This window comes from Augochlora pura, chromosome 6 (genome assembly GCF_028453695.1).
Source record: "Augochlora pura isolate Apur16 chromosome 6, APUR_v2.2.1, whole genome shotgun sequence".
In the NCBI taxonomy this organism is placed as follows: domain Eukaryota; kingdom Metazoa; phylum Arthropoda; class Insecta; order Hymenoptera; family Halictidae; genus Augochlora; species Augochlora pura.
Genome location: NC_135777.1, coordinates 23,432,888 through 23,447,569, shown reverse-complemented (window position 1 = coordinate 23,447,569; position 14,682 = coordinate 23,432,888). Strand labels below are relative to the sequence as shown.

General features: G+C 33.4%; 3 protein-coding genes across 8 annotated transcripts; 2 read left to right on the top strand and 1 right to left on the bottom strand.

Moving 5' to 3' along the window:
* Positions 1-820: 820 nt before the first annotated feature.
* Tim9a (translocase of inner membrane 9) lies at positions 821-2,057 on the top strand. Its single transcript, XM_078183543.1, has 2 exons — positions 821-1,281; positions 1,471-2,057. The coding sequence occupies exons 1-2, from the start codon at positions 1,234-1,236 to the stop codon at positions 1,699-1,701; spliced, it is 279 nt and encodes a 92-aa protein (XP_078039669.1). The 5' UTR covers positions 821-1,233; the 3' UTR covers positions 1,702-2,057.
* Positions 2,058-2,207: 150 nt separating this feature from the next.
* Positions 2,208-4,970, bottom strand: LOC144471472 (G patch domain-containing protein 2). 5 transcript variants are annotated; one of them, XM_078183541.1, is made up of 7 exons: positions 4,688-4,836; positions 3,993-4,168; positions 3,749-3,854; positions 3,474-3,674; positions 3,320-3,398; positions 3,041-3,243; positions 2,208-2,975 (listed from the first exon to the last, which is right to left on the bottom strand). In XM_078183541.1, the coding sequence occupies exons 2-7, from the start codon at positions 4,044-4,046 to the stop codon at positions 2,269-2,271; spliced, it is 1,350 nt and encodes a 449-aa protein (XP_078039667.1). In that variant the 5' UTR covers positions 4,047-4,168; positions 4,688-4,836; the 3' UTR covers positions 2,208-2,268. The 5 variants fall into 5 exon arrangements, with proteins under 5 accessions (XP_078039667.1, XP_078039668.1, XP_078039664.1 ...); XM_078183542.1 differs by having other exon boundaries at positions 3,320-3,395; XM_078183538.1 differs by having other exon boundaries at positions 3,320-3,674.
* Positions 4,971-5,345: 375 nt separating this feature from the next.
* LOC144471861 (uncharacterized) lies at positions 5,346-14,565 on the top strand. 2 transcript variants are annotated; one of them, XM_078184414.1, is made up of 10 exons: positions 5,346-6,184; positions 6,553-7,074; positions 7,154-7,257; positions 7,374-7,557; positions 7,880-7,997; positions 8,695-8,842; positions 9,093-9,934; positions 11,099-11,666; positions 11,753-12,314; positions 12,396-14,565. In XM_078184414.1, exons 1-10 carry the CDS (start codon positions 5,806-5,808, stop codon positions 12,560-12,562), a joined length of 3,594 nt encoding a protein of 1,197 aa, XP_078040540.1. In that variant the 5' UTR covers positions 5,346-5,805; the 3' UTR covers positions 12,563-14,565. The 2 variants fall into 2 exon arrangements, with proteins under 2 accessions (XP_078040540.1, XP_078040541.1); XM_078184415.1 differs by having other exon boundaries at positions 7,883-7,997; positions 12,396-14,564.
* The last annotated feature ends 117 nt before the right edge of the window (positions 14,566-14,682 follow it).

The following is a 14,682-nucleotide window of genomic DNA, read 5'->3' as shown; positions in this document are numbered from 1 at the left end:
AGTATTTATTTACTGCTCACCTTCGAAATAAAACATGAACGCTTCGACGTAACCGAAATAAAGACTGAGCCCACTATGGTTCGTGCACCGCGGTCAACTGCCGACAGAAAACATCTGTTCAATTTCTACTAGCTTTGTCCTCTATTCTCATTCACGGCTAATTTTTGTGCCGTAATAATAAATGGTTCCCACCTTCCTATACTATAATACCTGCAACACGAATGATCGGTTCTCGCTTTACACGTTTTTTCAAAATGCCTTATTAATTCTAATATTTTTAATAAGTCTTTCATAGATGTAGGAAATTGAATTGGACAAGCAACAAATAAATTTTACCATTTTTGATCGTCACCGTATGAAGATCGACACTTCAGAACTATTTAAGATTCAGAATTTATTTCACGACTTGGTCTCTCGTTGTTAGACGGATCCATTTTCAAAAACTACGTAATAAACGTTATAGCGTGTTCCGAAAGACGTATGATAAAGCATACATGTGCATTGCAATTGTATGTAAAATTAAAAATGTTTAAATGCGTTATTTTAAACCGGGATCGAAACCATTTCTGTTTTGCATTTTGATAATTTATAAAGTAAATTTGCCACTTGTTTGACTGATTTGAAAGCATAGGGTACTATTACAGAAGTGAATCTGTGACGAGTTTTCAGTAAGTTTCCACGCGCATGCGTTCGGAAATAGTGTGTCGTGAGGCAGCTGCAAAACATCAAACGCTGATAACAAGAAGTTAGGAGCGATATTCAAGCACCAGTTTAAAATTTCGTTAGTCTATATTAAATAACAAATAATTTTATTTATTGAACATGATGTAGTTGCCACGAGTTCAGATAAAAAATTTAGTTAACAGTTTATCCATGTTTACCTTCTTTACAAGCTAGAAATTATTTTACGATATTTAGTACTATTTATGTATTACAACTTTAATCTCATCAATCGTTCAGTCAATCAATCAATAAATATTAAAGTATATAAATAGACGAAATATTCGATTGCTTTCTATTCAGTATATTATACAGAAAGTTCGAAACGGAAGTTTCTCTTCTACAAAAATATTTTTGTGCATGCGTATACAATACAGCAAATACGCACGTGCTACACAAGAAGTAGATTTACTTTAACCTAGAAATTATTCACGTCAAAGTTTCTTAATTTTGCGAGAGGTACATTGGTACAGTGGTTGAACATAAGAATCAAAAAGTAAACTATTAATTGTAATGGCAATGCAGGTTCCTACAAATGTGGACTCTGAGCAGATTAAAGCCGTATGTATTTTCATGGTTCTCATCGCGTATTGTTTATAAAAGGACAGACTCAGATTTTTATGAATGAACAATGCATGTACGAACGTAAAATACGCACAGTAGATCGCGAAATATCAAATTCTGTTAAAAAAAATATCAATCGATCGTTAATAATAGAAGCTACGAATGACCAAAATTTTTGTACTTCAGTTTCGAGACTTCCTGATGTCCTATAACAAACTATCAGAAATTTGTTTTATCGATTGTATAAATGATTTTACTGGACGGGATATCAAAACGAAGGAAGAAAAGTGTGCTCTCAATTGTATGGAGAAGTACTTGAAGATGAACCAAAGGGTGTCCCAACGGTTTCAAGACTTCCAAATGATCGCTAACGAGAATGCATTAGCTGCTAACAAAAAATTGGGCGAAGGTAGATAATCTTGAAGACCGAATCTATAAACCGTTCACAAATGAAATCAAATGGTTATGTTAGGCTAGCATGTATTGTAATTTGTATATTCCGCTACTATATAATTTTGTCTTAGAGATGAAATAGACTACGAATAAACTATACACTGAATAAAAATTAACAAGGAAATAAATTTTCATTTAGAACTCATGATACGATCATTTGTTATATAAATATTTACATGTATTGGTTTGAATAAATTTTAATATTAACATTTTATGTAACATATATTAAATAAATCTTAATATTAAATAAAATGATAATAAATGATTGAAATAATATGCCGTGAAATGCATGAGTATGTGACTTATGTAATACATGGAATTTAGCGTTGTGTTCTCCTAAATATATTTAAAAATATATCTAATATAAACAATGTATTCTGAATATTTCTAACTTATTCGCAAGGCTTGGCTACAGACTTCCAGTCATACAATCTTCATTTGAAGAAAATATTATGTAAAAACCATATCTGTATACGCATATTAATAATTTATTTTAAAAAACAAATTAACAAAGCAACAATTTTGTTTAGTTTAACTTGATTTTGAATGCCCGTAATCGTGATATTTTTGTTTCCCGTGAATTTCTATGTCCATACTATTTGAATCCCATTCTACGTGAGATAATTTTGGTAAAGCTTGTACCGAATCTAAATGTGATGTAGGGGTTATTACTTGTGAGCCGAAACTTGTACTACAAATTTGATATTCCTGATTGTGACTGGCTTCTTGATTTGGTGTATTTGGCGGTGTTCTTCTCAATCTTTTATATTCCGAAAATCGTTTTAATGGAACTTGATCTATGCAAATGGCTTGCGTAGTATGTCGAGTTTTGTATAAAATTGGACATCCTAAATCGCCCTTTAAACTTAAACTGTATAAATTTGCCAGTCTCCGTAGTTTTTCTCGTTCCGGTTGTCGCATGGGATGCAACTTGAGTTCACTTTGAGTCGGATCTTGTAAAAATCTGGATACTTTTTCATTGGCCGACGTGATAATCGAATATCCAGGCTTGTTATCAACGTGACGACGACCAGCACGTATCTCTCTCCCGCTGAGACCCTCTCGAATTTTTTGGATCCTTTGCCTGTAACTTTTTCTTCCTTTATCTGTTACATGATCAAAATTTCCATGTAACAACATCTGAAAAGCTGCATCTGTAGTAACTTTATCTTCGCTCGCGCTTTCACCATCATCCCACCAACTAGATTCTCCAATCCAATCTGATTGCTCGTCATCGCCTAAAGTCAAAGGAATTAGTTATAGATAAAAAAAAAAAGTCGTCCAAAGCTAGGTAAACGAGTACCTTCACGATCTTCATCATTTGTAATTAGCCCAGCCTCTGAATCACTAGATGAAATGCTTGAACTTGATATCCTAGAGCAATCTATGGTATCGTCAGTTTGCATTTTAATGCGATTTCTTGATTTTGAAGTTCTGTTCGGTTTTAATGATCTCATTTCGCAATCTGTAGAGCGTTCCCTGCACGATCTTTTACGTTTACCACACCTGAAAAGGGAAACTTTCCCTAGCATTCAACAAAATTTTTTTTCGTTTATCAGTTAGTACAAGCGATATACATTACCATATCGTTCCGTATCTATTTTTACAATCGCCTCTTAGTATCCTTTTTTTATCTCCAAGCGTGGTTGACATAATTGCTACTGTTTGAGATGTCGATGGATTACAATCTGAATCTATAGCCATTCTCTTAAATTTTCTTTTACGTCTCGGATTACCTCTTGGTACAAAATTTTCGTTGACAGAATCGCTTTCTATGTTGCTAACATTGTTCAAATTCGAGAAACGCGCGAATCGTTTTGTTTGATTTGTATCATCGCTGTCCGACTGATATTTGGATGCTGCAGTATTTTTTGGTATATGGATGTCGCAAATGGAAGATGAACTGTCGTCCGAATGTTTGTTCATGTTCAGTGATGCTGAAATAAAAACTAATTGCTTAGAAATTGTCTTAAAAAAGTTTCTCATTATTTGTTACGTTCCAAAAAATTACTTTTCAAAGACATATAAAGTTTGACTTCTTTCTGTAATGATATACGGTTTCTATAAATGCAATCTTGACAACAATCCCCTGTGCGCCTTGTAGAAGTAGACTGGAACTGATTTCACACGAGTTTGATTAGCACAGAGGTGTTTTCGGCTTCAATAAAAATCTTTATTGAACATCTGTTTACGTAAAGCCAACTTAAATAGATAACTTCTTCAAAAGAAACTTAGTATCTCTCCCTTGAACTTACGAATATTGCCTGTAGAACGAGCCCTCCTTCTGATACCCCAACGGCGCCTGCCATTTACACCATTGCTGCTTTCTTCTAATGCCAAAGTTAAATCGTGCACAAGGGCCTCCATTTTTACTCTTAAGTCTGCTGGTACAGCTTTCAGAACACGCTCCATTTGAAGGATGCGCTTGGACCTGCATATTAAACAAAATAATTGAAAATTTATCTGTATTCGTATTTCTAATATCAATGAAATTATGTGAAGTAGACAATATCAGATTATAAATTGATAAATTTTAAATACTGAAACATTTTAATATTTTTTTTTTTGTAGAAAAATATTAAACACATATAAAAATTATATTCGCATTATTGTTATATATCGAAAATAATAAATTATTTATTATATAAGGACAGAATCAATAATTGGTTTTCAGTACGGCGCGTATATTCTACAAAGCAATAAAGATACTTTACAACGTTCAATTTTTTTAATGGGGCTAATATGGTTTATCTGATGCGTATCTTATTTATCGTTGTACAATTGATAACGTCTTTGAATACACAACAAACGACGTTAGTATATTTTACAATAGATGTTTGTTACTTAACAGCGAGCACTAATTATCGGAACATCGTCCTTATAAAGTAGCGAATACATGGTATTTCAAATAAGTGACAAGACAGGCCAGAAAAATTTACTTTGAACTTGCCTGTATAGAGAATCGTGTGAGATATAAATTTCTTTTAACTGGATGTCATTATAAATGAATGCTATCTCTGTTTAACAGTTCCAACAGTAATGAAACAAAACTGTCAATTCTAAACTATTTTCACTGTGCGCCACGGACCTATTCTGTTTCTTTACCTTGGATTAGTATGCGAAATCGAAGTTGCAGAAGTGTGGCATGTATGTGCACTCGCTTATTCTCATAGCAATACATTTAGCCATGGTTCACCTATACATGCGTACATAATAATCCGCCAGAGACGTGTTCCCAAAGTTGAGCACCTCTGCTATTATACAGCGTAAAGCCAGTGTTCGCATGAAAACGCAAATTCGGAAATACCATAAATAACATTTACGTATACACATAAATTTGTCTAAATTCTATTAGACTTTTATACTGTGCATATAAAATTTTCACTTGCGTAATAATAATTATTATTAAAAATCTGCAGCGCTATTTTACGTACCACATACATGTCACATATTGACATTAGACAATTATTAACTGTTTTATTACGGCATTTATAAATTGTTTTACATAATAATGGAACAAAGACGATACAACCATTTTGTGAATCTTGTTAATTAGTCAACGCGCGTTACATGCGATACAACGTTTCGATGGAAATCAGCCTTCAGAATATTTTTTCGGCCATTTCCGGTTGCGTGTTTTACAGACGCTTCGTGTCTCTCCGAAGTTGTTGTCGTTTTTAAGTTGAAGGCTATATCCAAATCACCATTGTGGGGAGATAAGTAATTTTTATTGTTGTACAGTTCCTTCGTCGGTACCGGGATACGCGCGTGATGCGGTAGTGCGGCAGTAATGACAGTCAATCGAAAAACCCATCCTATCGAGAGAAAACCTGGCGGTTGTGTAAATAGCGCGTAGTGGTGCCTGCGCGTGTGTTATGCGCATTCTCGCGGACAGATGAGCGCGGGATCGTGGTACTCAGACGCAAGGGGACTGTAGCACGGGTGCTTATGCGAAGATACGTTGAATGGAGTTTAGGCGAAGTGTCCGGGTAACGTAATATTAACGTTCTTCACGCGGCATTCGTCGGAGTACGTGGTATAAGGGTACGAACCCGAAGGGGCCTCACGATGGACGGGGCCAACGTGAATGGCGGGAACGCGGCCGAGGCGCGCGAGACTCCTAACCTAGAAATCACTGAAATACCGGAGTTACCAGAGATGCAGATCAAAGTGGAAGTAACCGATGGGATGGATTGTCAGGAAGTGAACGGTGATATTAAAGCTTCACCAAAGACGAGTCCGATACTAGTCGCTAGGAGAAAATTACGGAAGTTCAAAGCCAATTCGACTAGTACCACAGAGAGCGATACAAGTACAAAAGGACGCAAGCGGAAACTTTCAGAACCGGATAATGTTAGCTCCGAGGAGTCTATGGAATTCAATGGATTCGATACGCAGGGAGATAGCGAAATGGAACCGGGAAGTCATGTTCTGAGAAAACTGATCGGTATTGGCCATTGTTGTTGTACCATGTTCTATGCGTAGATTATATCTTCATCACCGAGCACTATGTTAATCCTACTATGTTTTTTAAGCTGTTTATATTTCTTCTCTTTTGTTCGTATATCCTAATTATGAACCGATTGGTTTTTTAAGTTATGATATAGGAAACATACATTTTTCTAAATTAATAATGTCAGTAAGAATATATCTATTTTGAGAATTCAATAGTTACTAGTTTTAAACGCATGTTCAGTTATATATAATTATATACTTGATACAAAAGATATAGTAACATAATGCAATTTATATATTGTAAGAGCAGTGACATTCATAACGATATGAAATGTTACATGTTTATATAACTTATTACAGCTGAAGCTGAGATAGCGGAAGCGCAATTGGCAAAACGGTTTAAATATAGTATAAGGAGAAACTTTGATGGAAGAAATGATGATGATTCAGACGACAATAGGATGCATAATTATGATTTGGAACATACATTAGATATAGATAAAATAAAGAAGGAGAAAGAGTCGGACAAGTCTGAAACAGATTCAATTGGTTTCCCAAATACTATGGAATCTGAAACAGACATGCAAAGAACAGAGGAAACTTCAACAAAGTCAACAAATTCATCGGCTACCAGTAGTCCAGCGACATCGCAGAGATCTAAAGGTCGTTCAACTCGCGGCGTTAGTCCAGGAAGCACATCGAAGCAAAAAGTGGCTGTTGATATGACAAACCCAGCATTCAAAGAACCTTTCAAATACGGTTGGAAGAGAGAGTTAGTATTTAGAGCGAGTACCGACTCAACCCTCAAAAGAATGGCTGATATATATTATTATACACCAAAGGGGAAGAAAGTCAGAAGCTTCAGAGAAGTTGCAGAATTTCGTAAGCATGATTTATGATGTATGCATTATCAATAATATCTAAGCTTAATTGTGACAATTTTATTTTTGCATTTTTATAGTTAACACAAAAGAGTTGACTGTTGATAATTTTACATTCTTCAAAGAACCAATTGGTATTGATGATCCTGACAAGGAAATTATTAGGGATGCAAAAAGAATGAGAGTATGTAATTTTATTGTTTATACAAAAATTTTGGGGGGCCATATAAGGTTTACCCATGTTGGAAACTACAGTTGTTTTATTAACATGGTTTGATACTAATTGGTACCTTATTATAGGGGTCTGTAGGATCAACTCCAGGCAGGAAAAGCTTTATACATAAGAAAAGTACACCTGGCAGAAGAGCTGCGGAACCACCTCCTGCTGCTCCTGTAACTGTGCCTACAAAATCTGTTAAATCACCAAAAACTCCAACTACTGGATTTAAAGTCAAAGTGCCTGGGAAAAGAACTCCTCAAATAAGTATGCATCTATATTAACATAAAATTATAATTTCTCTTATCTTCCTCGTTTTTCATTTTATTGAATTGTAAACTTACAAATGGCAAACCCATTGAAACTCGCATTCATCATCTCCTAAAATTATTTGAAAATTTTTCTTTGTTACATGTTTTTATATTTCATAAACGAGACATTCTTTTTTTTTTAATATAATATTTTTATTACGAAGATTAATTCCAAAACGAACGATAGTAGCGAGTGCGTTAATAAATGGATTTTCAATTTATCATTTTTGATATATTAAATATCATTTTTATAAGAATTACGTTTTATATATGCATAGCAGAAATAAAATCATCTGAAGAAAGTGAAATGCTTCCACCTCAAAGAACCACAAGCACGAGAAGAAGTCAGCCAATAGTAGAAAAACCTCTACCTCCAAAGCCTAAAAGACAACTAACGTGAGTACTTAATTATTTTATTTTATAAAATTTCTATCATATAGAATAATCGCGATTAGTTTGCAATATTCGAGGGTATCCAAAATGCTTAGTAGTTAAACATGATTAATGGCTAATGGTTACCATTAATAGTTAATAATCATGTTTAATATGCTTTAAAAAGGTCCAATGAAGGATTTACAGCATGTGCAATCACTATATGTATTTTTCTCTTTAAAATTCGTAAATGTCATAAATCTCCAAATATATATATTCAGTAAAAGAAAATGTTTCAAAAAGGAAAATTACTTCGTACAATTCTAAATTATTATTATTATTATAATTTTGTAGTAGTTGTACTAGTACAGAAATATTTTATTTTGCTACAAAATATTATTTTCTATGTTTATCTATACAATAATTCTTTTAATAATTTCATGCATAAATTATGCTTCAGTAGACATACAAACAATTGGATTTTGCATTGTTTAATGAAAAATTAAAATAAATTTTTTCGTTATGAATTATTCAGATGCATGCTGTATAATGAGTATACATAATCATAGAGTTAGAGATTTTATTCTGAAGCAGTTCAAACATTTCCTCTATATTTTTCATAACTGTATCCTTCTTTATCCTTTAAATCCTTAAATCCCTAATTTAAATTTTGTGTTTTTCATTCCTAAATCCCTGTCCCCAATCAACGCACATCTTACAGGCCGAAAGTTCAAGAACCATGCAGTATAAGATGTTCAACAAGTATGGGGTTAATACCAAGCTTACAATGTAGCGTGTGTCTCTGTTTATATCATCCTGAATGTGTTGACGGTTTGGAATTTGCGGGAAGTGACGATTACGTTTGCAAGGTATGTTTCATTTAGAACTATAACTGAGTACTTTTAAATTTGTTACGAGTAATTCTTCTTTCGACTTGTAACTATAATATTTAAAATATTTTTCATAATAATGCAGTTAAGAATTCGCTAGTTTAGTGTAATTACGAATCAAATCCATAATTTCACACAGATTATGTTCAAGTTTTCTAATTGTTATTAGCCAGACATATTTGAATGAAATTACAGCGTAGAAGTTTTAAATGTGTCCATTTTGTTGTAGAACTGTCAGCAGGATACTAGTGAATCTCAACAATCTCAGACAAATGCGTCTATGACACCTCCTCCACTAATACCTATTAGTATGTTAGGCACGCAAAGTGCAAAACCAAAACATCAAGCGAACTCAACTCCGCCGAAATTACAAAGACTTCCAAAATCTGATAATACGGAATCGCAGTCTCGGAATGCTATTAAAGTTGCAAAAACACCATCGTCGGCATCGTACTCCCCGTCAAATTCAGAGAAAAAGGAGACCAGTTGGTATTCACAGACCGAAAATGAGTTTTTGCAAAGTCATGATGGAATTGTACCTAAACCAGCTCAAAATATCGCATTGATGGGCGGTAAAAAATATATTGTTGTGCCAAAAAATAACGCCATGGCTGTTCAACCAGCTATAACAGTGAAACCTGATAAAATTGGTGACAAGCCTCCAATACTTCAGGATGGTTCGTTTACTGATATTTCGAACACTGCTGAAAGTTCGTTAATCGCCAGATCACATGGGCTTTTGTCGACAAATTCTTTAGGGAAAGATGTCGACAAGTCGGGCGATAGAAATTTATCAAAAAGCATTACACCTACAGAAATCACTGCATGTTCTATAGAAGAACAGAGAGAAGAAACGTGCAACAACAGCAATAAAATGTTGGCTGTAAATAGATCAGAAAACGACAGAATCAATCCGAAAACAGATCTTAGAGAGAGAACCGAGAAACCAAGTAATAAATCACCTGATAGGACGGCGTTAGTAAATAATACAAATACTAGTACAAATATTGATAAAGTTGATTCACGTCAATCGGTCACAAGTAGTTTGGGTACTATTAAAATAAGTAGCAAGTAAGTGTTTGTTTTTCAAACACACCAACATATTTCTTTTACTTCCTTATTTTATACATTTTCTCCAGATAAAGTAAGGCAACTCTCTTTTGAGGTTTTGGCAGTTGCTTTGTACATATTGTATTTACAAGATATGTGTGCTTTTTTATGATAATTAGTTGATTATCATCAGTGTGTTTTGAAGTATTTCATTGTTTTTCTTTTTAATATTTCTTTTTTTTTTCAATTGTGTCGGAACCTTCTGGCATAGCCTCATTAAATTATTATTGAGAAAATTTCTTGCAAAATTATGCGAATGCCTTTGTAAATGCAATATATACTGACGTTTATTATATTTGAAAATATAAAAGTTCGAGGTGAAAAATGAATTTGATTTTGTCTTGTGATCGAAGCACACTGCCTTAGCTTCTTAGAAATGCGGCCAAATTTTTAAGACGTGTGAAAAGAAAAATTTGAACAAAACAATCACATATCGTTGGTTCTTGCAGGTATCGTGTAATTGTAGTATGAATGAACATATATGCCTGTGTTCGATATACTCGCTCCTTTTTTCGGTAAAATTCGAAGAAAAGAATCAGCTAAATTTTTTAACATGTTATTTATAATTCGTACTACAATTACTGATCCAGCTACTGATAAGTGCTTCAGTGGAAAAAATCTAATTCATTTTTACTTTTTATATTTACAGATATAAAGACATGTGCGAGCTGAAACACAAAAAAACTCTTAGTGCGTTTTCCCACGAATTTCCTACAGTCCTTGTTCCCAATTATTTATACCTTCTGTTTATGTTTGTTTTTTGTTTCTATACCTTTAATCTGTTGTTTTTTTTAATGTCGAGTTCTCAATGTTTACGACTTGTTTTTCAGAGGCTTTTACCTGTATTACTTATTCGATACAGTATATAAGATCGTCGGCATCATTGTTGTAAATCATTGGTCCTTTAAAAGCCTCTTTAAAAAAAATTCATATTTTCGCCTTAATGTTAAGGGAAATCTCGAAAAGTTCGGATAGTAATGTACAATTACTCTTTTTATTTTAGAAATGAACCAATTTTACGATTAACAATATGCGATGAATGATACCCTTAGTACATAGATCTTAGGCAATTTCTTTTAAAAAAAAAATAAGCTTTTAATTGTAATTTTATCTCGATACTTGCAGAAGGAAACAACCTCAACCGGAAACAGAACAGCAACAACATTTTATGGATTCAGTCTGTGCTGGCTATCATGCCTTGTTACGTATATTCCAATACCTTAAAGTTCAAGAATTACTTCGGGCGGCTAGGGTTTGCAAAATGTGGAGGGATTTGGCTGCACATCCTTCTTTGTGGAAAACTGTACGAATGAAAAATAGTCAAGTTACGGACTGGGACGGCTTGGCGGATACGTTGCAAAGGCGTGGCACTCAACACTTAGATCTTCGAAAAATGCTTGTGGCAGGTGAATCCGACAGCATTTGGAAGAAGTTCTTGGTGGTTATACCGCGCGTAACTAGTCTCGTCAAGCTAGAGTTGTGCAGATGCCCTGTAATAGTAGTTGAAGAAGTAATAAGCAGTTGTCCTCAGCTGGAGGTATTAAGTGCAATGTCAATAAAATGCGATACATTAAATCTGGAATCGGTTGGAAATCTGAAACGTTGTCAAGAATTGAGGTTGAAAGCAATAAGCGGAATGTCCCTGCAGGAAGATCTCACGCCTTTACAAGAATTAACGCATTTATCGCAACTTGTAAGTAGTTGCTACACTAGTGGTTCTTTTACTTGCCAGTTATCGTGCCGTGTTTCTTTAATCATTAAAGTTCACATGTATTGCAGAGTTTAACATCGGTTAAGGAACTTGGAAAAAAGAAAATTGATATTATACAAAATTTACAAAATTTGGAGACACTGGAATTGGGCGAATGTTCCGATTTTCCGGATAAATTTGGTACAACTGTTTTGATAAAACTGCAGAAATTAGAACGTCTAAGGCTTGAAAAGGGGCAAGGCTCATGCTGCACCTTCGACATTTTGGAAGGTGTGTCGAAACTACAAAATTTAAGTCAAATGGAGTTGGTCAATTTCGACGTGAAAAATGGCTTCGATAAATGTCTTGCAAACTGTAAAAATATTAAGAGGCTATTAATTATACCAACTTACATATCCCAGTCGGCAACATCCAACAACATGGTGCTCGGTGGTGTTACCGAATTGTCGAATAATTTAACACACTTCGTTTGGGGTGTTACACTTGAGTTACTTAGGGTTACAGAATTATTTGTTGATCAATGTAATTTAATGAGCAAACAAGTCACTGGTGACTCGATACCTGTTCTTAAACCAGTACCTTGTTTAAAATTAATCGAAGATGTTGAAGATGAAAACGACAATCAAAAAGGTATATTTTAAGCAGATTTGTATATAGACAAGCCAATCGCTTCATACGTGTAGCTATTAAAAAAAAATCTTCATTTTTCAGGTGACGATAAACAACCAAACTTAACAAATCCTCAAGTGGATATATTGCCGTTGCCTCAACTGCAAAAACTGTTACTAACGGCATTGCCCAAGACACGTGTTAAAATTTTAAAGATTCCTTTCCACGCGACGTGGCGGCAAAGCATTTCAGATACTGCTACACAATAGAAACAAATTAAATAAAATTGTATAAATACATATGCTACAAAGTGAAGAAAATAACTTGATATGAGAAAATTAGAAATTTTGTGAATCTAACTCCAAGTGTTTTGCACAACTTAATTCCAGTAATCGTGAATTGGACAAAAAGTAATTTAATATTTATGTAATATATGTTTCGTAGTCTTCAATAATTCCCCTTGAATAGTGTACTGATACACTCTACAGTAATCACAAAGTACTGTTTTCATTGAAGTTTTTAGTGATAAAAACAGGGGACCATAAGTGCATTGCGTGATGATTTAGCTATAAAGCTAATTCCATGAGAGGCTGGTATCCTTGTGTAAAAAAATCTTTTGAACAAAGAAAGTCGTTCATTTTGTAGACTATGACATATGATGCTGTTTTCATATATAATTTAACAGATCATTTGATATACTGTAATGTGTATCCGCGTGAAGTTAGATTGTCTGAATTGTGGAAAAACTGAAGGATGTACGTTTTTAGAATAATTATTATATGAAGTTAAGATACAAAAGCGTCGCGCACATTTATTGAAAGGGGAATGAAAAATGAAGTATGCAGTTTTCGATTTTTTATAAACATTTAGATTTATTGGAAGTATGGCCTTGTATCAAGATAAATTATACTTTTTATTTCATGACATTACGACGGACTTTGGGTGAAATTCTATTGAAGTAGCAGCGGAAGAAGAAACAAAATCATGTTGTCTATAAGGCTCTACTTAGAGGTTAGGCTGTATAAATAACGGTATATATTACTATAACTGTATGTGTATCTTTAATATTTAAGATATACGAGTTTTCCGCTGCAAAGAAGTTACGAAGAAGTTTATGAACAATGTTGTAGAATGTGTAATATATTTACAATTCTGCACAATTCGTAATCAAATATATTATTATGAAAACATAGTGGTTTATCTGTATTCAGTACAAATTATATAATTACGATTAATTCCCCAATCAGGGTATTTAATTCTTTTTTCGAATATCGCAGATATTTTATTTTTCCCTTGTGTTTCTTTTATCTCATTATCCGAAGTAGTGTATAATATAATGCAAAAATAGATTTTATACTGAAGTAATGATCCTAAAGACGAGCATTAAGAATTTTAATCATAGGTGTGTCGCACATATAATCTTTAACTAATGTTGTAAAGGTTCTCCGCGAGTAGAGTTATGTAGCTGAACTTTTTTCAATTGCGTGAGATTTGTTATAGTAATATCGTACACTTCAAGCGACTTTGAATTCGTTGGTTTTCACAAAAGATTTTACCATTAGTTACTCTACTTTGCAGCGTGAAAATTCAGTTGATTGTTTTATTATATTATTTTTAGTTGTATACAAGCTATAATTTATAAACATTAAGGGGGATCTATAAATTGCACGACTCTAGTTAATAACGTTACATGTACGAAAAAATTAAATACGAGCTGTGAATATTATTGAACTAAATTTAAGAACAAATATTACATTTCATGGCTCCTGGCCTTGATATTAAGTATTACAAATACTTTTATACTAAAGTAATAAATCTTAAATTACTATCGAAACAACTTGTAATTCCCTGTTTGGTTTTTGTTTCTGTAATTTTATTTGTACAATTAGTATGATTGTAAATGCTGGTACACATCACACATCCTAGTTCATTTCTTTCGCCAGAGATCGGAACCATGTATTTATACAAGAAATTATATGCGAAATGTAATTTGAAATTTCTATTTTATTTTTGTAGCAAACTTCGTCGCTGTTCTGCTGTTTAGGTCCCCTTTAATGTCACTTCATAAATAAATCATAAACGCAATACAAATCTATTCTAAAGAAGAAAAAAAAGTTAAAATATATCAATCATTTGTTTATTACTTTGTATAATATAGTTCTTTAACAAAAGAAACACTCGTTTCATTAAACGTCTGTACATTTATTCTTAAAGCACGCAAAAAAGTAATTTTCATGAAATGTAAAAAGTGACACGGGAGATTATTAAATTTGTAGATATACCTACACAAGCTTGTACATATTTTTTAAATGTCATCTTATGTCGCGCCAATTTTGACCCTCGTATAATCGAATAAACATTATCTACGATTGTGTCAATGCAATTGATA

Coding starts and splice junctions, on each gene's coding strand:
- Tim9a (XM_078183543.1), top strand. CDS start 1,234: ATGGCAATGCAGGTTCCTACAAATGTGGACTCTGAGCAGATTAAAGCC. Junction 1,282..1,470: donor ACTCTGAGCAGATTAAAGCC/GTATGTATTTTC, acceptor TTTGTACTTCAG/TTTCGAGACTTCCTGATGTC.
- LOC144471472 (XM_078183538.1), bottom strand. CDS start 4,046: ATGGCAGGCGCCGTTGGGGTATCAGAAGGAGGGCTCGTTCTACAGGCA. Junction 3,244..3,319: donor AATAGATACGGAACGATATG/GTAATGTATATC, acceptor TTCCCTTTTCAG/GTGTGGTAAACGTAAAAGAT. Junction 2,976..3,040: donor AAATGATGAAGATCGTGAAG/GTACTCGTTTAC, acceptor CTTTGACTTTAG/GCGATGACGAGCAATCAGAT.
- LOC144471861 (XM_078184414.1), top strand. CDS start 5,806: ATGGACGGGGCCAACGTGAATGGCGGGAACGCGGCCGAGGCGCGCGAG. Junction 7,075..7,153: donor CAGAGAAGTTGCAGAATTTC/GTAAGCATGATT, acceptor GCATTTTTATAG/TTAACACAAAAGAGTTGACT. Junction 8,843..9,092: donor GTGACGATTACGTTTGCAAG/GTATGTTTCATT, acceptor ATTTTGTTGTAG/AACTGTCAGCAGGATACTAG.